Source organism: Perca flavescens, chromosome 6, assembly GCF_004354835.1.
Source record: "Perca flavescens isolate YP-PL-M2 chromosome 6, PFLA_1.0, whole genome shotgun sequence".
Lineage (NCBI taxonomy): Eukaryota > Metazoa > Chordata > Actinopteri > Perciformes > Percidae > Perca > Perca flavescens.
Genome location: NC_041336.1, coordinates 27,985,484 through 28,011,887, shown reverse-complemented (window position 1 = coordinate 28,011,887; position 26,404 = coordinate 27,985,484). Strand labels below are relative to the sequence as shown.

At 41.3% G+C, this 26,404-nt stretch overlaps 1 protein-coding gene and 1 long non-coding RNA gene across 6 annotated transcripts in view; one reads left to right on the top strand and one right to left on the bottom strand.

Moving 5' to 3' along the window:
* Nucleotides 1-7,132, top strand: part of LOC114557992 (uncharacterized) — a 53,420-nt gene extending 46,288 nt beyond the window's left edge. Inside the window, exons 2-3 of the long non-coding RNA XR_003692881.1 lie at nucleotides 5,789-5,923; nucleotides 6,890-7,132. This is a non-coding gene — a long non-coding RNA (uncharacterized LOC114557992). The remainder of the gene's footprint in view (nucleotides 1-5,788; nucleotides 5,924-6,889) is intronic.
* Nucleotides 1-26,404, bottom strand: part of trak1a (trafficking protein, kinesin binding 1a) — a 44,844-nt gene that overhangs the window by 7,358 nt on the left and 11,082 nt on the right. For 4 of the 5 annotated variants that reach the window (XM_028581769.1, XM_028581766.1, XM_028581771.1 and 1 more), the window contains exons 2-14: nucleotides 24,960-25,154; nucleotides 11,252-11,328; nucleotides 9,683-9,799; nucleotides 9,396-9,496; nucleotides 8,326-8,434; nucleotides 7,146-7,224; nucleotides 6,904-7,034; nucleotides 6,670-6,744; nucleotides 6,000-6,137; nucleotides 5,817-5,893; nucleotides 4,769-5,008; nucleotides 4,122-4,450; nucleotides 1,315-1,815 (exon numbers count right to left, since the gene is read on the bottom strand). In XM_028581769.1, the coding sequence (XP_028437570.1) occupies nucleotides 1,315-1,815; nucleotides 4,122-4,450; nucleotides 4,769-5,008; nucleotides 5,817-5,893; nucleotides 6,000-6,137; nucleotides 6,670-6,744; nucleotides 6,904-7,034; nucleotides 7,146-7,224; nucleotides 8,326-8,434; nucleotides 9,396-9,496; nucleotides 9,683-9,799; nucleotides 11,252-11,302 (1,948 nt within the window). In that variant the 5' untranslated portion in view covers nucleotides 11,303-11,328; nucleotides 24,960-25,154. Of the gene's footprint in view, nucleotides 1-1,314; nucleotides 1,816-4,121; nucleotides 4,451-4,768; nucleotides 5,009-5,816; nucleotides 5,894-5,999; nucleotides 6,138-6,669; nucleotides 6,745-6,903; nucleotides 7,035-7,145; nucleotides 7,225-8,325; nucleotides 8,435-9,395; nucleotides 9,497-9,682; nucleotides 9,800-11,251; nucleotides 11,329-15,083; nucleotides 15,165-24,959; nucleotides 25,155-26,404 lie in introns of those variants that run through there. The other variant, XM_028581768.1, reaches the window with a different exon arrangement.

Here is a 26,404-nt window from a genome sequence, read left to right as displayed (position 1 = left end):
AGTTTTTCCAAGAATGTGTGCTCAGGTAGTAAATTCTGCATTCAAATGTTTTGTTTGAAGAAAATGTGTGTAGTCCCCGCACCAATTAAGAGTACTGGCAAACTTAACTTTTCTGTTTGTGTCATCATTGATACAGTGTCATTTGGATGAAGCCTGTTCAGATTGGTATAGTGGTTTGACATCTAATTTTTTCTAAAACTGCAGATGAAGCAAAAATAATTATTTGGTAATATTAAATGCATCCCCTTGGACTCCGAAGCAGCGTCATCTTAATATTTGTGTTCATACATACTTAGTATACAGTAGCTAATACCAGGGCTAGTTACACATCCAGCTGCTGAAAAACACGGGGGGCTTATAGAAGTCAGGTCAGGACTTATTTATGGAATAGAGTCACACATTTTTATTACATTTTCTGTGACATTTTTACTTCAGCCATCAAGTTGTTCTTGTTGTACTGAGGTATTTTGATGTGGGTGGTATTTAATTTGCGGTGATTGATTGTGTTTAATTTTATTGTTTTGTCTTTTTAAAATGTTGGGACCATCACTTTAACATTTTAACCTTGGATTTCTCTAAAACAAAATCCATAAATAAATCCTATCATGTGTAGGCTATACAAAGGTGACCGTACACCAAAGCTAAAAGTCAACTAATATTAACCAGCCGTGGGTGTTCATGTGACTTGGACAGCTGCACTAAGAACACCTGATATACACGTACGTGCCCACATACTGGACTCAAGCCTTGGTATTTCTGCATGCACGGGTTTGTGTTTTAGTGTTGACTGCTAGAAGAAATTAAATAAATACTATGAGTACCAAAATTGTGTGCAGGTGCTGCAGGTCCCCAGCAAGAGAGATTATTAAAATTGTAAAAGACACCCTAAAGTCATAGTCTTCTTGAAGAGGATAGGTATGGTGGAGAGGTATGGTAGAAAATAGAAACGTAAATGTGATTGGTAGAAATACAGCAAAGTGTGGCAGTGAAAGAAAGTGTAAACCAAGAAAGAAGACTACGAAGATGGAAACTGAAGTAAATGAATGAACAAAAAAATAAAACATGTACTCTGTTTTGATGGGGTGCGATGGCTGCACACACAAGGACTGCCGGTGGGATGAGTGTGCAGGTGTGTGCACATGAGCGTGCAGGAAGGGACGTCACATTGGGGTTGTGAGATGTCCAGTGAATGCTTTTCCCAATTCCCTCACCCTCCCACCCTTCCTCTTCACCCCCCTCCCCTTTATCACCATGCTCCAGGGTTACAAGGGTGGGTGGATGCAGTGCAGTGACCTCAGCTAAGTGCTCCCTCACCAGACAAACGGTCCACTGTGGCGGGCTGTAAGGCCTGGAGCTCCTTGAGGTCCACGTGCCCATTCATCTCGGAAGAAGAGGGGAGAGGAGGAGGAGGAGGAGGAGAAGAAGAAGGGGAAGGGGAGGGGCAGGAGAAGGAAAGAGGCATGTTTGCAACATGTCCAGCTTTGACTTGAATCGCTTCTCTTGCCCTGCATACGTCTCCTTGCAATGTATCCGATTGGCTTCGGTCATCAACGTCTCCATTGTTGATGCAGCAAACAAAGGGAGAAGAGGTAGAGCAAGGCCTGTCCATGGGAACAGAGCTCTCTTCTGATAAGCCAGTGAATGAGTCACATGAAACTTCGTCCTCCTCTGGTTGGTCCAGGTGCCAGCCGTCTTCCTGTTCCTGCTCGTGTGCTAAAGTGCAGAAGCCCTTTGTGACCACACCAGGCCGATGATCAAGCAGAGCTCCCATGTGGGGTTGAGCCAGTTGCTGCCATGCATGGAGAGTAGCAGAGCCTGAAAAGAAACAAAAAAAAAAAAAAATCAGAAAAACTCATGTTATCTAAAACTGTGTTAAGATGCTCTCTGCGACAAATGCAGCTCATCGGAATTATATATTGCCCTCAGGACGGCGGCAGTGTTGGTGATCATCAAGGAAGTGGTTTCAAATGTTGACCCAGAGGATGTTTCAGCCCTGAGAAACCGGTTTATAACTCTACAAATTACTAGCTATTGGTGTTGGCACTTCTACATGTTATCTTAGGTTAAATGATATCTAAAAATTGGTATGTTGGTATTGGTATACAATAGGCCAATGCACAAATTAAGTGCCTTCTGCAATGTTAAACTTCTGGTTACTAAGAACAAAAAACTATAAGTGGTTGTGAAGGGGGTTGCCTTCACAACCAAACAAAAAGGAAGGAGGGGGGGCACATTGCAACACTGACAGGCCTGCTTCACTGAACTTAATACTGCTATCCAACCCAAATCACATTAGCTTCACAGGATAATGTCTCAGCACTTTGCTGTAGGCATATTAACATCTGTTAAGTAAATGTCATTTCAATGTTTAAATGTGTAAAAATAGATCAAAACTATATTTCCGCTGTTTACAGGCAGATATACTGTATATAAACACTTGCAAGCAGATAGCAGAGACATGCGCACATACACCCACCCACACCAGAGGGGACACAGTCATGCATATAAACAGTCACACAATCCATGTCACATTTACATGTAGTCACACAGACAGGCAAAGGTATATTGTATACTCCTACTGCAGCAACATTGAATGCCACAGTAGTGATGTCTTGGTATTTATTAAGCATCCTGAACCTATTAAATTGGTCTCATTTCAAGTCCAACGAATGGTTGTTTCTCATGATAAATGAAGGTCCCTTGAGAGATGTCAGTACACATGCTCACAAGACGAACACAAAAAGAAAGAAATGGGAAGGTAAGAAAATTAGGAATATTTTATTTAAGAATTCAACAAAGAAAAGAGAAGTTGAACAGATAAAGAAGTAAAGTGCAGACAAGACAAAACAAATGGAGAAAAGGCGAACAAAAGAGGAGTGAAAGGGATGGACGTCAAAATTCTTCTACTTCTGGACTGTTGACTACCTGGTTTATTATGTATGATTATGAAGGCAGAACACTGTCATGCAAATAATCTGAGGTCATAAAGAAATTAGAAAAACAAATCTGAAAGATTCTAGATTATTCATGACATCTTGACAAACTATCATTAGACTTGGAATTAAACAATTTTTTTTGTCTTTCACTCCTTCATGCACCAAGTAGTGTTACCGAGTTTGAACACTAGGTGGTGCCACAACACAGAAAATATCTTTGTGACAGCAGTTTTTTTTTCCACTTTTGTCTTTCTTTAGTGGACATCATTTTTAAAATGATAAATGCATTAAAGGCTACAAATTGCACATGTGCAATTTTAACAAAAATATCTTCAGGTTTAAGGCTGTTTTGCTTTTTTGGCCAGCCCAACACTAATGTGCTAGCAAGTATATATATCAACAATTTAACTCTTCACACTCCACATTAACTCAACTACACTATGGCAATAAATAATCATAGAATAATAATTATCCTATTAAAAAAAAAAACCAGGCATAAGAAAAATGTGTTGAATAAATACATGAGGTGCCGTTTAAAGTACAACATTCTGACTCACTCAATGCAAATGATATACCTGTATGATAAAACAAACACTCTTTAAAAAATATATACAGCACATTTGTCTATGTAAAATATTAAGAGGTGGATTAATGGATTTTTTTAAAACAGACTGAATGTTTCAAACCATCAGCACACAGCAGGCTGTCTAATATTCTATATTTCAAACCAGCAGCGTGGCTGTGTATGTCTGAAGTAAAACGAGTGCTGGAGATTTAAACTGCCTTCCTGTTGTTCCACTAGCTCCAGCAGGCCTGTGACTAAAGCCAGCGGAGCTCTGAGGGGGGGCTGGGAGCTCGGCCCGCTGCTCAGCTCCGACAGACTGGAGCTCCTCTGCAGGATCTTAGGATCCTGTGAGGCACTCAGAAAGATTTTGGACTGACTGCGGTGATGCAAAATCAGATAATGATTCTGCTGTTGGTTCTGGGATTGGGTCCGACTCATCTGAGTGTAACTTTGGGGAGTGTGTAGAAATCTACTATTTGAATTGTGTGCCAGGCTCTGGTTTGGATTCGGTTGACAGTTCTGAAAACTTTTGTTGTCACTGTGCAAGGCATTCTGATTTTGACTCTCTTTTTCATTATGTGGAGGATTAGAGGAATTGTGTCTCTGAGAGGAATAATCACCTTCTAGTGGCTTTACAATTTGCAGCTTATCCGGCAGGTAGGATCTGGCTGTGAATGAGTACCCCGACCAGGCGCTTCCTAAGGAGGGATGCGAGCACAGCGACAACAGGCTCTCCGTCGGTGTCGCCAGGCCTCCACTACTTCCTTCACCTCCCTTTTCTTCCTCTTTGGCCAAGTAAGCCTGCTTTCTCGCCCGCTCGTCCTCGAAGAAGCGTTTTTCTGAGAGGTAGTTGTCTCGGCGGAGAGACAGACGTCGCAGGGCTGCCTCCAGGTCCCTGCTGCCCGGTGTCCCTGGGGTTCCAGGGGTCCGCTTGTTAGAGTCCTCTGACCTGGACAGGGGGACATTGTTTGGTTTCAGAGACAATTTTTTAAAAGCACGTATGTCTCTCTGTTTTGTTATTTTGTAAAGCTCAGTTGCTCCGTTGTCAGATATAAAAAAAAAAGGAAGGAACTACGTAGCTAACCTAACTAGGCACCAAACAGAAATAAATAGCCAAAATGCCAACAAACACCAAGGTCACAAATAAACACAGAAAAAAATAATAGAATTGAGTGGCATGTCCTTAGTTACTGGAGACAAAGAGGAAGAAACCAACACTAACTTATAACAATCCAAAATGTATGTTACAGAGTCAATCTGTCCATACCCATCATCTGGACCCTCCAGGATACTGCTAGTCCGATTGTCCAGGATGATCCCACTTCCCATCTCGCTGCCATATATGGAGTTGCAGCGTGGCGTGCCCACCCTGCTGGAGAGCCCTGAGGTGAGGCATGATGTCTGATTGGAGCCTGGGATGTTGAGGGGGGAGGGGGCTAGCGATGAACGCTGCTGACGCATCAGGTTCAGGTTTTTCACTGTCTGGAACACTCGCTTTGGGTGTAGTCTGGAGAAACATAATCACATACATAAACACATAAAATATATATATATATATTTAGAGGAGCATTGGGGGAGAATCTGTGTGCATATGGTGATGCAAAAGTGTGTGAAATTCGATGTAGTATGCACACCAGGCGGCTAGGAGGTAGTGTGAAGCACTGCCACACAACACCAACCAAGTCCGCGCGCCTGTATAGAACCTTCCTTCTACTTCGCTCCCTGGTAGCGCCAAACCAAAACATGGCAAAGCGAACAACAAAAGCTGACAATTTTGTCTGGACAGACGAGGAGGTGGAGTTATTGCTCCAAACAACCTTAGATTACAAAGGCACAACAGGGCGTGGCCTGGGAGTCCTGCCAGTCAAAATATATAGACCTATGGACCGAATTTCTTCAGCAGTATCCTGTACCTGGAGGGACGTCATATCCACGCGAGAAAGACGCCATCTGTAAAAGTCAGATATCATCAAAGCTGAAAGCCATCCGGACCAAGTATAGGCAGGCTGTGGATACCCAACGGCGGAGTGGCCATGGGCGTAAAGAAATATGGGAGCAGGACTTTTGCGTTTTTTACCCTTTAGACGGGTGGAGCGTTTAAGATTTCCACTCTGGAGGGTGGTTTCACTTTTTATGCGTTTTTAAGCCCCAAAAACGCTGTCTAAACGAAAGGCACATCTGATAAAATATTTAGTTGTTTTCACTCACGAGCCTAAGAGTTTTAGTATATCAACCCTGAATATTTCACTGAAGTTAGTCATTAACAACCCTTTGTTTTCATTTTAAGGTGAGCCAGGTTCTTAAATTGGATATACCTCTGTTCTTCTACATCTGGATCATCCATCTGAAGTTCCTTCCTCATGGTGCCCTCTATTTCTGCTGCCAGAGAGTCCTGGAGAAGAAGCAAAAAAACAAAACAAAGGTAAAATGATTTTGTAGCAGCTGAAACCGTGGAGATGCAGTGATTCCGACAGACACGTGAACAAATAGAAGCTCACCATTGGGAACAGACCCAGAGAATGGAAACGCCTCGGTGTGCTGAGCGGTAGAGTTTTATTTCTCAGGTTCTTCAGCTCCTCCTGAGCCTCGTGCAGCATCTCCATGCACTCTGCATACTTATCTTGTAACTCTCGCAACTGGAGGACCGTAAAAGAAAGATCAAGAAAGACGAGATTGGAAGGAATTTAGAAATAAGAAACTGTGCTACAACGTGCATGCGTACTTCAGTTTTCATTAGGGATTTAATTAATAGCACCTGATGTGGGGGTTATTTTTCACTTGTTTGTCTTTCCGTTAGTGGAACACATGGTAAATAAATTCCATAAATAAATAGATTCTCATTACATTTGGTTCTCAAGCAGGCTTTGAGTTTAATTAGGTACTGGTGGTGATCCATAGGTTATAGATTTTTATCCATAACTATGTACATCTATCTAATGACTTTTAGGTCTTTTATTACAAATCCAAAGTATTTCAGGGTGAAGAAATCAATTGAAACTGACATTAAGTTGAGCTTTGTCTTGAAGATGTTCTAATTCACACATTGGACCATACAACAGTACTGCAATTTACTGCAGTACTACATATCACATGAGGTGCTGTAACTACTCAGACTATCATGTTATATTGTTAGTGTAGGTAGTCAGGGGGTTTTGTGGTTTGCCTTACTTCCGCAGTGAGTTGTCGCTGGGCGTCTTTGGCTGCACCTAAGTGCTGAGTCAGCTCCTCGTTCTCCACGGCATACTACAAACACCACAGACAAAGAGAGGGTATATAAAAACATCCAATGTATTTAGTCCATTGCATTTTACGCAGACATTAATGCGACAAAATATAAATAACCAATGTAACATTCTTTAAATACTAAAATGATATTTAACATTATCAGTTTAAGGTTTGTACCATCTTGGCCTTCTTCTGGAGATCTACAATCTGGGAGAGGAGGTGTGTGATCTCCTCCTGCTGTCTGGAGGCGTCTTCAGTCCTCCTAGCCAGCTCTTCAGCCAGAGAGGAAATCTGCACGTTGGCATCACCTGGAAAACATCGACAGGTGTTCATCAAAAGTGAGAATCTGCAAAGAAAACAGTCTCTCGAAACAAATAAAACATTGAGCATAATATGACTTCTCTAAGTCCAATACTCACGTAGTTCTTTGACGCAGTCGTTGACAAGTTGCAGCTCTTTCTCCTCATAGGAGATAGTTTCTGTCTCCAAATGACTGGCCTGAAAAACACAAAACAGACATAACTAATCAATACTACACACAGCAGACATTATTAATCACCCCAATAAATAACTAATAGACTGTAAGTCATTCTACGGAACACAAACCGTATTGCTGCCAACAAACTAAATTAAACAAGATGTCAGGATTTTTGTAGTTGTGTCAACATCAATGTTGATAATGTGTACTTTTTTTTAAATTTGATTTTGATGATTATTATTTTTCGCTTGAACTTTGGCAACGCTCACTATTACATGGGGTTTTAACATTTTTGTAAACAATATTTTCATGCAATTGTACTTTGATAAGTAATGCAATAATATAGATTTACTCTTAAAACAAAAGCATAAAACGTGTGCTGAAATGTATTAAAAAGGTATACTATGTAACAGATGTTCCTAAAAAAACCAAAAAACAAAGTATAGACTAATACAAAAGTAATCCCTCTCAATCATCACTTATGACCCACTAGAAGTGTGTGTGGTGTAGAGTCCGGATCGGGCCGAATTTTTCTGCCCAACCCGAATCCGACACGAAATCTCATTTTCTTCTCATACTAATGAGACATCATGTAGGCTACGTTTGTTTGTGTGGAAAGCCCACTTTTATTAATCAACTGTAGGAAGGCATTCGGAAATGTCAATAACGCTGGGGTTAAAATCCTGTTTCTGGTGAGCAAATGAATGAACTTGGCTGTCAGTCTGGGGTTTATTTCGGACAGCGCGCACACTGTGTACAAAATGTAAACTTATTCCACCAACTCTGCTCCGGTTGCATACAACACGTCCGTTTCCTCTTTCTCTAGCTCTCTTCTGCCCACTTACCACACACACACCCACACACACACACTGAGCTCTCTTAAAGGAGCCGCAGCACCATTTTACAACAAATGCCTTATAGCGCTGATGTGACCGAGCAGCGTGCAGGTTGTGCCCGCTGCGCTCTCTCTCTCTCTGGCCGTTGAGCCGGAGAGGAGAGTCCAAAGTTAAACTGTGTGGGTACAAACAACTAGGGATACTCATTACGTATTATGCTTTTAGCCATTTATAAAAAAAATATTGTGTGTTTGCAGGAGCCTGTGTGTGAATGTGTGTGTGTACCTCAGATCGCAAAGATTTGTTTTCTTCTTCCAGATCTTTGAGTTTCTTCTGCAACGAGTCCAGGGGGAAAACAATTGGAGTTGACACATTGTTTTCACTGGGACGGACACTGTAAACACACACACACACGTAAACACACACACAAATCAGCAGGTCAGTCAGTCAGCCATTACTATGCTATAAGACCTTGTGAATTACCAATTATACGTAGCAGTAGTGGTGATGGCCCCCCATCACATTTACATGTTATTTTTCCCCACAAAGCAACTCATAACACTTAATATAATTAATGCATTATTCTGAAGAGATTCATTAGAGGGTAAATGAAAAATGTAATTTCTAACAAAAAACTCACAATATTTAACAGCTGTCTAAAATTGACAACTGCTTTCATGCAGCTTATAAAAGCTTAAAAAGGTCCCATGACGCGCTGCTTTTTGGATGCTTTTATATAGACCTTAGTGGTCCCCTAATACTGTATATGAAGTCTCTTTCCCGAAATTCAGGCTTGGTGCAGAATTACAGCCACTAGAGCCAGTCCCACAATGAGCTTTCCTTAGGATGGGCCAGTTCTGTGTCTGTAGCTTTAAATGCTATTGAAGAGGAGAGAGGAGGGGGCAAGGTGGAGGGTGGGGGTGTGGCCTTGACCTACTGCCATGCTTTGCTCGTTTGCAAGCCATGATATCTCTCTCTTTCTCATGGGTGGGCCAAATTCTCTGGGCAGGCAAAGCAGAGAAAGGGGCGGTAACCTTTCCCCTTATGATGTCATAAAGGGAAGATTCCAGATCGGCCCATCTGAGCTTTCATTTTCTCAAAGGCCGAGCAGGATACCCAGGGCTCGGTTTACACCTATCACCATTTCTAGCCACTGGGGGACCATAGGCAGGCTGGGGGAACGCATATTAATGTTAAAAACCTCAAAGTGAAAATTTCATGCCATGGGACCTTTAAGAAGGGAGTATTTTTTAATGATGTGTGTTTGTTTGCATCACACTTGAATTCCAATGCAAAACAGCACTGCATACTATTTTACCAAGAAGAAGATGAGAGGTGAATGAAAGGGGACTCACGGTGTGGAGGTGGTAGACTCCCCCTCACTTTCCTCGGCAGCACTGGTATAGAACTGTAACAGCTCATCTTTCATGGACAAGTCGTGACGCAACTGAGAGACCTTTATGTGGAATATAATATGAAGACATGTAGACAGACGACAGTTAAAGTAAAAAAAAAATAAAGGCATGGCTACAGCTCACATGTTGGACTGCAACAGACCATTACACAGATTTTGCATGTTCTAAGACATGCCCAACCACCTCGGAGCTACTCTTACTAAAATGACAAAGTGACAAATGTGTACCTCCTCTCGTATGTGCTCTACTTGCTCCTCCAGCAGTTCGTTCCTCTCACTGAGGGCTTTGTTTTTCTTCAGAAGTGACTGGCCAATGCGAGCTGCTAACTCCAAGTCGCGCTCTTTCTGCACCGAGATAAAGGTTTCGTTTAGTGTTCTCACAGCAAAGACTTGAAAACATTACAGACGTTAAACAAATGTGTTGACATTATGGGAAAATATGTTAATTTGCTCTCGCGAGTTAGATGAAAATTGATACCACTCTTACCTTTGGAGCCAGGATAGCAGTTTTTACCCGTTTCCAGTATTTATGCTTAGCTAACTGGCTGCTGGCTGCATATTTAACAGACCGATAAGTGAGTGGTATTGATCTTTTCACCTAACTAGGAGTTGTTCTAAGGTTCATACGGAATGTCAAATGATTCCTTTAAAATTATGGCAGTGTAAATTTGTCCTCTAGGAATAATGTATGTAAAGGACATGCAGCAGAAAAGAGTTTAAAACTTATATAATAACACCTCAGCAAGGAGAAGGTGGAATGAAGAAATAAACAGAGGGTGGGCAGAATCACAACATAATGTCCACACACATTACTCTACAAGGACAACTGCAGTGTCTTTGTCTAGTTTGTCGCCCCCATGAGGAATTTTAAGTAATGACAACAACACTGTCTGCGCGTACACATGATGCACCCTTCTGTGATCGCGCACCACCCCCACCCCTCCTCCACGCAGTTGCCAGTATGCAAGGAGGATACAGAGGATAAAAAAAAAAAAAAAAAAAAACATGGACTCTTAACTCGAGTTTCTGTGCGGGAAAGTCACCGGACGCCACAATCTTTTGAACATAGCCATACTGAGAAATACAGAGAGAGAGTTGTGTGGGGCGGATAGTCTTAATTAGCTTTGAAGCAACTCATTTGGCAATGGCTTGATATTAATGAACGTACGTTCATTAATATCAAAATGTCACGCACTAAAGCTTTAATACCTCAACCTCTTATTGACCACAACAGCACAAATGTCTTCTAAATGTGAACCCACTGATGCACCAGAACACTCCCACACCTATTTAGATTAGGAGGTTTAGTTTAGTGTTCCAAAACTCTGAATGTTGAATATGAATACATTGTCAACCAAAGGAAGTTAACTTTTCACAGCAATGGAGGTCAGTGAAATGATCTCTCACAGGGTGAAAACTATTTTCCAGTCTGTTTGTTGATGGTGTGCCATCTTTGATTACCATGTTTAGTCAATGGTTGGCTGGCTGGAAAATGTCATGGTCCATTTAACAATGACACCATTCTATTTTCACATTTTTTTAATTCATGCAGAGAAAGCCAGCCGAGTTCCTCACCAGCAGCTTATGTGAAGCATTAAGATTTGAATATCAGCTGCCAACAGCTAGTTTTATGATGTGGTTCCATCAAACCTCCTTTGCCACGAACCTCATAAAGGAACATGTGTTTAGACTATCAGACTACATATTAACTTTTGACCAAAGTACTTCACAGTCTGCATATACTGTAGTCCTTTGTGTTTTTCCTACTTTAACTGATCTTACTCAACGTGATCTTACCTCTTCCAGCAGTCGAGTGACAGCATCAATGTCACTATAGGTCTTCGTCATCTGGCCCACTCGGTCAGCACACAGTACTGCACAGACAAAGAAAGAAAAAGGATCAATACAAAACACCCGAAATACAATTTGTCGATGCAGTCAATAATAAATCACAATAGTAAACCTTGTATTAAATTTGTGACGATATAACATTTATCCAAGGTATCATGCTTGTAAAACAACATCTTCAGCTCTTGTTTACAGTATTTATAACTGTACGCTAGCACAACCCTTGTTGAAACAGTCAATGTTCTGCACTCCAAACTTCTGGTGACATAATATGTTAAATGAGCTTACAGTGCATTTCAGGATAAAATGTGTGCAATTTGTAATGTCTATAGGCAATAAAATTCAGTTGTTAGGTTTTATAAAGCATGAATAACTTAAATCACTTTCTATCAACGGTATACAGTATAAAACCCTATGGTTGCATATGATGTAGGATACACAATAACTGTGTGACTTGTACCTATTCTTTAAAATGCTGGATCTTTTTTTTTTTTTTTTTTTTTTTTTTTTATAATGAAACTTTGCATATTAACCTGCCTTAAAAGTACATTTCCAGTTTGCAACTTTATGAGGTACACCAACTTAAAACTAATGCAGTCTAATACAGCAGCCCTACAAAAAAAAAATCTAACTTCATTAAGTTCGTAATGTTTTTTGTTCAAACTGTTTTAAAGATGTTCATAAACTTAATGGCGCTGTTAAATTGTATTGCATTATGAAGAAGAGGGGTGTTTCCAATATTTACAGGTGCCTGTTATCCCTGCTATCTATTTTCTTGTTCTCAGTCCATGAATCATTAAAATGATTCATGGATCGAGAACAAGAACCTTCCATCCATAGATGCGTTGTTTTCACGCCTCGTAAGGAGTACACTCCCTCTACTCTACTCATATACAGCTCACTATTCATCAACCTTCATACCAAGTGATTCAGAAAAGATAAGTAACAGAATGTAGACACAGCGCTCCATGTGAGGAGCCACACCTAGCACTGCTAGTTCAGCTACAGGAGCACACCTTCGTTATCATTGGCCTTGACCAACACTTTGCTCGTTTGAAAGCCATGATGTATCTCTCTCTCATGGGTGAGCCAAATTCTCTGGGCAGGCAAAGCAGAGAAAGGGGAGGTAACCTTGCTCCTTATGACCTCATAAGGAGAAGATTCCAGATCGGCCCAAAGGCAGAGCAGGATACCCAGGACTCTGTTTACACCTATCACCATTTCTAGCCATTGGGGGGACCACAGCCAGCCTGGGGGAACACAATGTTAAAAAACCTCAAAGTGAAATTTTCATGCCATGGGACCTTTAACAATCTAGACTGGAGGAATTATTCACCTCTGCGGTGCTAATTTAAACAGGGTGTCATTGACAGAATGTATGACCCTCTCTCTGGGGCAAAACACCCATAAGGGACATTCTGACTAACGCAAAACTATTTTCTCTGCTCCTCGTGAGTGACTGGTTTTGTTGGTTCATTACAAAATGTGTTGCCCAATTGGTTTGAGTTGTACTAAAGTTGCATTCCCACTTCAATGTAGATGGGATGACTGGGTGGGGAATTTCGGGGTTATATCAGAGTATGAGGAGGTTTACTTTTGAACAGTGTTGTTAGTCACTTTTAACACTACCTTGGAGAGAGGAGATGTGTGATGCTACACTGTCAGGAGGTGTGATGTCCAACATTGCATTATGTGTCATACAGCACCAGGAAGCACAGCAACATTATATGATGCACACAATATTACAACAAAGAACAACAGAACTATCTCCGTTTCCACAGAAATAACATGAGACCCTCGTTATACCCTCGACGAATGTCATTTCAGGTTCCTACATAATAGAGCTAACTCAGAGGCCTTCCAGAATGCAAAACAGTTGTGTAATGCAAACAACATATTTTCATATCCTCATTCATCACAGGCAGTGTACTGTATGGCTGCTGGACACAGTTGGCTATGCTTTAGTTAAGGATATTTCCCATCATTATCATCCATTATTAAATAAGTTGCTCTATTCCAAGCAGACAAGGTCGAATGAGCATGCATGACGCTGAGGAGCTTCAGAGGCATTTTGTTAGATTAAATAAGGGCACATCAACACTAATTGTCTGTTGCCATACTCTGAGGCTGTGCTTAGGCATAATAATACTGTGAGCTAAATGCTAACGTCAGCATGCTAACATGCCACTTTTTTTTAACAAGTATAATGTTTAGCACGCTCACCATTTTAGTTTAGCATGTTGCCATGCAGACCTTTGCTAAATAGCACCAAAACTCCTTATTTTTGCAAGCATTTGGTCATGATACAGACACCTGATCATGCGGGGAAAAAAAACACACTCTCCTGGGTGAGTTGTTAAGGCACAGTGTTACCGAGGGAACAAACTGGCATGACGACAACCAAGGAATACAAAAATGCATTTGCTATCTGGCCTATAATGAGATTGGACACTTGATAGCACAGGGTGCAGCCCGTTTACTCATACAGTCATACTGTGTGTGTGTGTGTTCATAAATTGGCAGTAATAGAAAAAGGTGAAGACAGTTTAGAGAAGGCAATGGTTACCTAGATTACATTCAGTAGAAGGAGATGTAACTTAATATTGTAATGTGATCTGGAGGTTTTCTTGCAGTTTTATACGGAGAGCAGGTAACTTAAGACTGATGCTCTCTCCCTCTCTCTCTCTCATCTAGACCACAACAACAGGTACAGTATAATGGTAAAACAACTATATTGCTTCAACCTTATTAATAGATAAGTTAGGTGACTCAGAGTTCTGAGTTGAAATGTAATTAAAGCTCAATAAGGACCTATTAGACTCCTGATTTTCTGTCCGTCTGCGTTGCCGCAGGGGGGCTGGGGGGGATGGAACCAGACGTCTGGAGTTCTGGCTCCATCAGCCCCCCTGTTGCCAATGGGCAACAGACAACACACAGGTTCAAGGACAACAAACAAACACTAAGACAACGGACAGAAAGGAGCCCTTGTTATTCTATTCAATACCCCCAAAACAGCCTGTATGGAACTGTTAAAATGTAATATAATGTAAGTATGAATCATTGAGTACCATTTCCTTATTGGGCTCAAGTTGAAATTCATCTTAATTGCCACAATAAAAAAAAAAACATATTTATGCCACAGTAACCTCACTGTCTCATGCACTGACCCAAATACTGCAAATACTACCAAGTGACCAATCACTTTCGATGCAGAAAAGCTTGCTTTAGCAGTTTGCTTTTAGCTGACCAGATCACTGAAGAGTCCTCGGTTGTACCTGCATGAGCCCATACCTTTAGTTAATGTACACATCTCTCTCTAACCATGCTGTGAAAAATTCAGGATAGTTACTCAACCCTAAAACAAATCCCAAAGCGATTAAACAAGCTAAAAACCTAAATACCAAGTAAGAATCATAGTGTTACGGTGTATTACAATGTAGCAAGCTGGCACTTGGCACTGAAGTGACAGCCGGAACAAAGAGCCAAGCCCATGTTTGAACACGTCACATTAGCAGGCAACTGGACCATGCAGTGCTGAGACCAACACTAACATTAGGGACTGCACCTGCAGGATAAAGCCACAGCCCACAGGAGACAAAATACCATCGTAAGGGTTACACAGGTATCAAATAAGCCCCCTTTAGAATCCACATAGCTTCGGAACAAATTAATTAAGACTGAAGTATCACGCTACAAAAGCTCCGATACACTAAATAAGACTAGCGAGAACCAAGGAGAAGAGCACAACAGAGATGATGCTCTCGATTACAAAGAAGTCTACCTTCACACAGAACCTGTTGCTCTTCATCCATCTCTTCCTCCTCCTGCTCTGCGCTTCTATGATCGGGGAGACAGACATACTCCTCTTCCTCTTCTTCTTCTTTTTCCTCCTGCTCCGAGCTTTCATGACAAACATATTCCTGGTCCTCCTCTGGCTGATAGGAGTACTCCAGCTTGTCCTCAGTGCCAGCAGCTGCGAGCAGTGCCATCCTCCACTCGAAGGCTATCCACTAAACCACAAAGCCTGCAGCTGCCACGCCATGGCTCCTACCTGGGCTGTGTGCATTTGTGGGTGTGGGTGTTTTTTAATCTATGAATCAGTACCTAATCTGTGTGTGCCGAGATGTGAAAGTACACATCTAACAAAGTGTTTGTTCCAAATGGGACAATAGATGTGTATAGTGTATACAGTATGTCTCTCATAAACACTCCATTGTACATGACTGGCAACGTCTGTCTGTGTAAGTCTGTCAAGTACCAAGTAATGTCTGCTGAGTGAGTTTCCAAAAGTGTGTGTATCATTTGTCCCCTGAGGCTCTGCGAGACAACCAGATAACCTGACTCCTCCCCGTCTCCTCTGTGACTGGTCAGTGAATGGCCTACTCTACTTTAACACAGACAGGGGGGTGGACACAGACACGTACTGTATATAGACGAGGCTGTCCATCAGATTGCTAAAGTTATAAAACTAGGTTAAAACAGATTTAACACATCAGATGAGAGCATTTAAAGTAATCTGTAATATATATCTTAATCCCTGTAATCCTCATTCTGTCAAACTATTTTAACATTTTCCACTTAAAAAGGTTGAAATGGTTCAGGCTGGTACCCACAGGAGCAAATCAGAGCTGAGAGACACCCGTTTCTCAGGTAGACATTGAATCCAATTCAAAGCAAGTCTTTGAACAACTCACCCTTGTGTGAAACTAACTTGGTACAGTCCAGTTCAGCCTCTATGGTGACAAAAGGGCAGAGCAAACAATAATAGACCTGCTCCTGTTTCCAGTCACAGTGAAACCTTTATAGGTGAATGTTTTTACGCATATTTAACCTCTGACCTGTATCGTCAGGTGACATACATGGGATCGCAAGCTTAACTTGAGCTGGAAGGGTGACAAACAATACAAACACTCAAATGAATGAAGGAAGTAAAGGAAGTTTTAATATGCACCATACTGTGAAGTCAACAGCGGACACACATCTATAAAATGACAGTTTAAGCATTTTCCCATCCTCATCGCTCTTAATAAGGATATAATCATGTGAAACAGAAAAGAAAATGTTACGTTTTCTTTTTAATTAGAGAAATATACAGTACACTCACATATTAATGCAACTACAGCCATAAACTCACGGTGTGCCCTGTGTTCTCTATGGACTGCACAGACAGGGTGAGAGCAATGATACAGCGCTGATTTCACCCATTACATTCACTTTATTGCTAAAGTGGAAACGCAAGTGGATTTTGGGATTGATTTTTAAGTTTTATACAATCATCAGTACCCAGTTGCAAACAGCAAGAGCCATAGTGTATAGTCCAGACAGACGGGCCGAGAGTTTGGAATAGAATCCCTGAGCTTGCTTGCTGCTAAACTGTGTTAACTAATGAGCTAACCATTTGGCTGAACCGTGAATTGAAAAATGACTAAAAATGAAGTCAGTGATTTATAATCATCAACATCTTGGGAGACTAGGAATATATCACAATTTAAAAAGCATTTTAAGCATTTAAAAAATGGCCCAAAAAGACTGTTACTCACTACAGTAAATGCAAGAAAAGACAGAACTGGGTCAAGTTGATCAGACTATGTAGCACATTCAATAGAGGTTAATGGAAAATGGACACAAAAGTGTCTAATACCAAACTTCAAAACATGTCTCTAGAAGCCGGTCTACCTATTGGCAAAAAAAAAAAAAAAAAAAAAAAAAAAGGTATGGAACCATCTTTGTAAAAGTTTCACTAATATCAACGTGTTTAGTTAACCATTTAATTTGATAGACTTCCTTGTGGCATGATGACCTAACCTCACCAAATTCTAACCTGTATTACATCATTCAAATGATTTAGTTGAGTGGTTAAACATCAACAGAAGGTTTGATGTTGCTCAATCAAAAAAACACATAGGCAGCCATCCTGCCCTGCTGGTCCATGCACATTTTAATAAAATGTAATGAATGCTACTATTCATTCATTTTACATTACATACATTCTTTTAAAGATTATTATTATTATTATTATTATTATTATTACCGTTTTTATTATCGAACAGCTGGAGAATGACGGGAGGGGAGGGGATGACACTGCTGCTAAAGACTCAGTGGCGCAGGTTCTACTGGGTGAGCTTGAGGCCCTCCTCCCAAAAATTATCATTTTTGAGAAATAATTACCATAATATCCTTCAGAATAACTTCAGTATATACTGTACTGTATGTCCATGTCACATGTCCATCTGAGCTGAGCTAGTATACGACCCAGAAGACCCGGCCCTTCATAGATGAATATAGGCCGCATCAAAGCAGCCAAATGTTCTGCTCATTCGTCACTGCTCAAGTGTTCTAATTACTGTAATTGGTGTAGAAAACTGAGCCAGCTCAGTACCGTCCTGCATGCTTGAGTAACTCCACTCAATGGTCCTATGGATGCCATGCTGCCGACAACAAAGCAATCCTGGACAAATGCTGCTCAGTGCTTCAGAGCAGTGTTTTCCCTTTCCCATTGCTATTCTGGTCACATTCACTCTTTACACTCCACTTGTTTTTCTGTTTTTCCGTTTTCCTTTCATACACTCTCCCGCTTTTAACCTAATTTTTTTTTTTTTTTTTATGTCTCTGTTGACTTGCTTTGTACAGTAGTTTGGAAGAAAAATTACTAAACTGGACAAGGAATTTACATAAAACAACATTTTATACAGTTACATGTATAACCCTGTTGAAATCAAGGGGGTAAGCTTCGCTTCAGAACTCGAACCTCCGATGGCGCCATTTTGTTGCTACAAAGGTATCACCTCTTGTTAGCATTATACTGACCGCCATTTTTTTTTTAAGTCACTTGATTGCATTAACTTTACATCTGAAGCGTTTAAAGACTATTTGTCCATTGTTTATTTCTAAAGAAACACGACAAAGTATAAAAGGCTCCATTACCTTGTACCTCACGTTATGGCTCCGTAGCAGACGCTTTTGTAAAAATAAGCTAACGATTGTGTCATAACCAAGTGACTTACTGTCGCACAGTAGAGGAATTACCGTATAGTACAGGAGAAGCTCGCAGGCAGTTTCGACTTACATGAGCTGTTTAGGTTTAATTACTAATGTTAACTAGCATGTTAGTGATCAATAATTAGCCTGTGCCTATGTTATCTCCTTACATATACCTACACTCTCCGTCTCTGTAAGATTGGGAATGATTGAGATTTCTCTTGGCACAGCTACCAGAAGACTTCCAACTTTCAGACACGTTGCTCACGTCACATTTACGTTGTCTCTGTCAGTTGGAGGCTGCGCAGTAAAGCAAGAGATCACCGGAAAAGTGCTTCTAATAGCCTTCACTGGTCTCCGTCCAGAGCAACGGGGTCTATTGGTCCATTATATATATGTCAATGGTTGAAATCATGAAATACAACTAGCTTAAACAAGATTGTATGGCTCAAAGCTCTCTAACTTGTGTCCTTTAAGCCTCTTAGATTTCTTTTTTTTTTTGGCACAGAAACTGTAGCAACATTACCAAAAGAGCAGCAACAGAGACTACTACGATCTGTCCTACTTCAGTTAACACAACTTCCAAACTCAAATAATTCTTCCAGTGATAAGTTTGGACTTAGGTTTGGACTCTAAAAGTAAATGGCAAAGCCAATTGATAAGGGGGAGACAATTACAATTTCAACGCTATTACCTATATAGACTTGGAAACAAAATGATTTATTTGCAGTGTTTCTAAAACCAAATTAAAGGCTGGCACAAACATGTTTTGTCTCCTATTCATTCTTGTTTCCTATAATTATCCCCCCCACCCTCACATCCCCTCTGGAAGAATAGTTTTTCCTCTTTTTCAGCCCCAGCGTTATCCTGGTTGCTCTCCACCTATCCAGCCATTTGTTTTGAAGGCTGCTAAAACTGCCAATGAATATTTGGCAGACTGCTATCGACAAGGGTGGCTAAAGTAGTAGCATGCAAATCATTGGGCTAAATATAAGCCAACCTACTTTCACATCCCTCCCTTAGATTTCTCAGAATAAACACCAAACCAGCTGCTTTCCATTTCTGCCTCTACACTTCACAAGAAGATTTATCAGAGTTACTGCACATCCCCCCACCTTATTTGATCATTTGAGCATAATTTTACAGTTGTAAAATTCATTTTCAGTGTGTAGCAGGAAACAATTGTCACCAGCAAGTCAAATGACCAAAGCCTGGAAATCAAACCAGGGTTAGCTGCCACAGCTAAATAATATTGCAGACATTTAAGCTGCACAGCTCACATCGGGGAGGTTATGTAAGAATCTCTACAGAGCGTCCCTGACACACATGCATAATATAGTGCATGTAACAACTAATAGATCACATTCACTCCCTTAAATGCATCAAACCTTTACATGAAATGCACAGATTAATTCTACCACAATATACTACTATCAAATTCACAAAAAAATGCACCTCTGTCCAAATGGAAAGTCATTATTGCAGGTCATAGCTGTACTGAGTTAAATGAATTACATAGCACATTAGGACATGGACCATAACCAAGCTGACTCACAATACAAAGAGGGGAAAGACACAGACAACAGTAGAAAGATATACTGCTATAACCTGCTGGGAGTCACACATGTCAGGCTAGGCACCATCAGCCCTCCACATGTCAACACCGTTTTCAATCTCATGTTAAGTCTGTTATGAATGGGTAATTTTACAGATTTGCAGCCATCTTTTATTCATTATTACTATCTATTCATTATCATCCTAATAAAATGGCATTTACATGTTTACAGGTTGCTTCCAAAAACTTGGACAAATGTCCTGATGTGGAGATTATTTCAATGTTTTTCCTTTCTCTCAACAAACGTTCTTTCCTTTCTCTCAGCTACTTTGTGACTCAGATAGTCTACCAGCTGCCTACATCTTCATTACATATTTCTTCTCCCAATAAACTGGGTTTGCCACCTGTGACTTCCATGAGTCTTTCCAGGTCAGCTGGTATCTCCCTCTTTCAGCGGCTGTGATAAACACGTAGCTGACATCAGCACAAGCTGGCCTCTTATACCGATTCCCATCCAGCAAAAAGGAACCACATCCACGCCCAGTCCCACCTTCCTACACTTCCACCCACAGCTACTCCTATATTGTAAACTACTCCGTGGGCCTATTTTAGAAGCCACACTGACTCAGCTGCCCGCCACAGAGCACCTGATACAACACCTACTGTATCCAGCCTCTGCCTGCTGTAGCTACAGCGGTAAGGCCGCTGTGTGTGTCTTTGATATTTTCTTGTGTCGTGAATGCTAGTCCACGAGGTCGCATTCTCTGGGTTATCCTAAGGCCGGGACACACCAGCCAGACGGCCGACTGTCGACAGAAAAGCCAGTCGAGATGATCAGTCGGGTCCCCGAGGTCCAAAAAACTGCCTCGGGACACAGTGACTCCGACACCGACTTGAGAAACGTAATATGTCTCCATAGCAGCAGGCGGCGCTATTCTGTATTGTTGCCCAAGAATTCAAAGCTAGACTGTCATGGCGGCTCGTTCAGAATACAATCTCATATTGTACTAAAATAGTTCACTGAAACGTGTTTCTGAAAACATTTTAAGCGAGAAATAGGCCATGTGGTTGCTGAATCTGTCTTCATTTCAGCTCAACAAAGGTCAGTTTAAAAGATTTGTCAGATTTTGACGCGGGTTCAAATCCAACCTGCTGCCCTTTGCTCTGTGTTATCCCCATCTCTCTCCCCCTTTCATGTCTGTCTGTCTGTCTACAACAACATACTATTTATTGATCCCCAGTGGGGAAATCACAATTTAATAAAAAAGGGAAAAGCCCCAAAAAAATTATCTTTAAAGCCATCCCTGTTGTATTTCTACATATCACATAATTCCCACAATTGGGTTCAACTATCCAACAGAAAGTACTTTATAGTATATGAAATCAACCTCTTACCATGTCTACATAGCCAGTAACATCAGTGATGTTAGTAGTTTGAGTCAACTTCAAGAACTGCATAAAACTGTAGCAGACTGCCGTCTTACCATCAGTACACTCCTCATAGTACCAGTCCAGTTCGAAGTAGTCTGCCTTGACAAACCTCTGGCCTCTGGTCTGGCCTCGTCTGTTCATCCTCACTGCTCTGACAGACCGCTGTATGGTTTCCAGTGTCCCAGCATACTCAGGTGTACCATCTCTGGCAAACCCGATGTCCCAGCATGCTTTGAGACAACCAGTTGTCACTGGGGTCTTACTAGTAACTGATAGTGTCCGTTACTCAAGTTGGTCAGTCAGTGTCCGGATCTGCTATCCCAGCATGCTTAGCAGTTGCCAGCTGGCACACAGTCATTATTGGTGACAGTCTGCCCACTCTCACCCTATGGCCTTTCTTTCCCGCACTCATTAACAGCAATCTGTCAGCGGATTATGCTCCATATTTGTTGTTGTGCTGGGGCCATTTCTGCATGTCATCCCACAAAACCGTTACTTGCGTCATCAGTTGTCAGCAGAAAAAACCCAAAACACTGTCACTTTATTGTCCTTTTATCCATTGTTAATTCTTTACCGTTTCAGCAAACGTGACAAGTGGAATCTGACATTGTCAGTCTGTGCTGCCTCTGTGTCCTTTGGCGTCGGTCTTCTTTCTATTCTGTCCATTAGTTTTCCTCAGTCACTTAAAAGCTTCCAGCAAACCAACCAGCCGGATTCTATCCGCTCATGTCTCCATCCATTTATAGCTTCCTGTCAATTCATCTTCCCGTGCTCCTGTCAGTCTGTCCTCCGGCCGAGTCTTTCTGAGGTCATAACTGAACAGTTGTCTTCTGTTTTGAAACATTCCTTGCTCAGTGACAGCACCAACTCTACACATGCACCACCGCATCTCTAACAATGACTCAATGAACACAGAGATACAGAGAGAGCGAGCAGCAGCAGCAGCAGCAGTAGTCACGGGTTTTGCAGCAGAAATGATGATAGTCATGACACAGTGGGGTGGGTGGGGTTAGAGGATGCCTACAGCCAATCAGTGAGAGCAGTTTTCACTAGCTTGCTCCCGCCCTCCGTTCGGATTAAAGTATCGCCCCCTCCTCTCCTCTACTTTGTCCTTCTGTGAGGTTGCTATAGCAACAGGCTCAGACTCCAAGGCCCGACGCTGAGCGGCATAGCATGTTAAAGCATTTAGCAGGAAAGCAGTGCAGTGTTGGCAGAGGTGACGTGGCTAACTCAAAATGAATAAACACAATGGGCATTCAAGGATTTGTCATTTTAGCTGGGGAGATGAAATAAGCGCATGGGAGACAGAACCACCATGTGTCATCAGAGCAAAAGCAAAATGCAAACCATTTCAATGACAAAATGAGCAGAATTCAAGATCAACCAGCTTCAAAGTGATAACAGAGACCGCCCGATGCATATTACGGAAAGATTAACTATAGCTCAATACTCACTCATTACTTGCAGAATGAAGCTAACAGGCTAAAGGCCACAACCAATAGCCATTAGGCTAAAGGCTGACTCACAAACTGATGCTTACTGGGAGCAAGCTGCTTTAATAATGCGACTTATGATGTGTAAAACACGCAACTCCTGCTACTAAAGTGACTTGCACACTGTTTAATGCTAATGTGCCAGAGGGAACATGCCCCAAGCGCCAGTGTTTGATTTTAGATAGCATGCCGGCATTCCAGAAGCAAAAGAGGCGCGACGTACACGTCAAACAGCGTCAGCATTTAGCGTGCGCGGGTGTTGTCCCGCAGTCACTTTTACACAGACCTCAATTCGGCTCCGTTACTAGCTCCGCTGCCGGCTTAACAACTCTGTCCTCCCATTCCATTTCCCTACCTTTTATACAGAAGAAGAAGGGCACAACAATCTGGCCTTGAACAAGCTGTGTGGAAGGGCATAATAAGACAACCAGTCACCCACATGTCTCTTTAGTGATGTAACAGTGTGGTAGTATTTTATCTCAAGAGCCCTCTACACAGCTCCAGTGAAACACAGCTCCAGGATGAAACCAATATGACCTGTCCCCCCTCATTCATGGCCCTCTGGGTGTCGACACCCGGCCATCTGTTTGAGGCAATAATGAGAAGCAACATGCCTCCAGGAGGAGGAAAGAAGTATGTGGAGAATATAGTTGATACTGAAGGAAAAACGCAATGTTGAATATTTAGCACAACACCCTTTGCAGAATGTCTCACACTGTTTCTTATGTAACATGACCTTGTCATTGTCTCTTAGCCTGGCTGGCTATGATGAACGTCAAGGCCAAAAGGGACCCTTGTCAGCATGGGGCCACAAGGTGAAGTTACAGTTCTCAGTTAAGCCCATTTATAAAAGACGCTTGATCTATTTATAGACAATGTTGTTGTTTTTTTAACCTGAGTCACTTTTCAAGTAGATGTGAATTAGAACTGAATTATTCATGGTTAAAAAAAAAAAAAAAAAAAAAACACACACACTTTACGTTCCCTTGGTTTTTATGGGTTCATGTGTTCTTTGTGAGCTTGTGTGTGTGTTTATTTGCTTCCAATTGTGTGCAAGTGTATGTGGTTTACAGCTGGCGTAGCCGTCAACCACATGGCAGCTCTTAGTTTGATAAGACGAATGCAGACATGTCCGTGAACACACAACAGAGGGCGGAGTGCAAGAGAAAGCAAAACATTAACCAACAGAGAGAGAGAACAAGAGAGAGAGCAAGAGAGAGAGAGAGAGATATGCATTAAGTATGTTTGTTGTGGCAACCGTGGTCAGCTGTCGCGTCAACACTGGTGGGCAGAAGGCCATTCCTCTCGCTCTCTCGGATTCCTACTCGCACAATGTCAGAATAAATCTTAAATCTCTCACCTCTCAATCTTAACCCTTGTGTTGTCTTCCACTCGACCATGCATCGTCCTCCAACATCCAACATGTTTCTTTTTTCGACACTTTTGGCGCTTTATTCAATGTTTTTTGGTTTAACGCTTCTTTTCACTACCATGTATAAACACCACCAACTAGTTTTACACTTATTTTTGGAATTCATGGTGAATAATTTTTTTTTTAAAGCACAAATTATGAATTATTTAGACTAATATTAAAAGGAAGGTTAATCACAGAAGGGTCAACGTTCAGTCGGGATACGGTTTCAAAACATTTCAGTTTTTTTTTTTCAAAATGCTAATTCTTTTTTACAAAACACCCAAAAATTCAGTGAAAGTAGAGATCCAATCTTTTGTTTAGGTAGTTAAAAAGAAACCCATATTTCTGATATAGACATTTAGACAACAGGTCAAATTTGACCCTTAAGACAGCACAAGGGTTAAATCCTCACGGTCACTCTCTACAATAACAGTTTCCTGAATTCTAAACCTAGAAATCGACTTATCTGTCCTTAGTGTTTGACAGACATTTGGTGTTAAGAGTATTGACTTGGCAATTTCAGGAACATCTCAGGAAATATTAAACACTGGTATGTTGATCATTTGCGAAGAGGGCATTAATACTAAACAAGACGAGTCGATTTGTCTGATGTGGAATCACAAAACACAGCTTGAGGGCCTAGACAGAGGGGTTTCGCTTTAACAGAGTTACATTTCTGTATTAGAAAATCTAATTATTCAACAATCAACATAATATTTAGAAGGAAGTTGGACATTGTATTTTTACACTCTCCCGTGTAAAAACAACAGCGTATGATAAACTTACAGAAGTATTTGAGGGTCTCCTCTATCTGTTCAGTAGTCAGGTCGAGGGAAGAGTTGGGGTCCACCAGTGGCGTGTGCAGCCAATCATCTTGGTCGTAGCCGAAGATGGTGTCGGCCCTCAGCTTGTAGACTGGCAGCTGTTCCTCCAATAAGCTGATAATCTCAAGCTCCGGCAAATCAGTGCTGTTACACACATCTGCACAGAGAGAAAGAAAGACACTGTATTTGCGCTTTTCTTTGACAATACGTTTTTGACAATACACCCTCAAGTCTTGATAAGCAAAAAAAAAAACAAAAAGGGTAATATTGTCTTCAGCAGAATGTCAAAATGTCATCTCTGGGTATTTGTAACAATTTCTCTCCTCATTTATAATTCATCCCAACAAGACATTTCATCAGTCCATTAGAGCTGAAAGTATAGGATGCCCTCCAGTGGTAAAGTGAGAAACTAACCCACTACTCCTTGCCTCTACTGTGCAGCACTCAAAAATGGAGACCAACTGAAGGTCAGGTTCATTTGTGTCAATTTGCATCCTTAGTTCAATTAATCAAATGCTTACTTGGATTGGGGCTGTACAGTTCATCCCCTTTGGTTGTGTTGGATTGCAACAAATGAAAATAGAATCCTGTGTTCAGGCATATTATTTAGACCCATTATTACTCAAAATCAAATATTCTCAGGTAACTACTAAACTACAAAGTAAATGTACAATTTCCAGTAATCGAACAAACAACTTTTGCTACTTTATCTTACTCCCTATTGGGTAATATAATAATAGATTTGCAATAATTTATACCTCACAAAAAGTCATCTTTGACATGGCAGCTAAACCGGTCTACAAAAACTCTGCTTCTCCTTAAAGTCAACAGCAGCCTTTTACTGAAAACCACTGAGTCAATCATAAAGCCACATTTGTGTGTGCTGCTGTGGAAAACTAATCTTACCTAAGCGTTCAGCTATGTGCCTCTCTGTTCACACATCAGTTTAGTGTGCTATTAAAAGGGACATCCATTTAGGACTCCATTAGAGTACACATTCTCTCTTTTCAACACAGAGAATTGAGGTTTTGGTCGTGTTTTTTGCAGAAATGTGGAATTGAGAAGTGCCTGGCTAGATAGAAATTAGCATAGACATGGAATGAGAATTAACATACAGTAAAAGTAATGTCCTTTGTTTCCCCGTCTCCCTCTATTTCTGTCGCTGTCCTCTGTGGTCCGTCTGTCTCTCCCTCTGTCTGTCTCTCTAACAATGCTGTCTCTCACAGTTTGCTAATCCAGACTGAATGACTAACTGTGCTGAGAAAGGACACACACACACACACACACACACACACACACACACACACACACACACACACACACACACACACACACACACACACACACACACACACACACACACACACACACACACACACACACACACACACACACACACACACACAC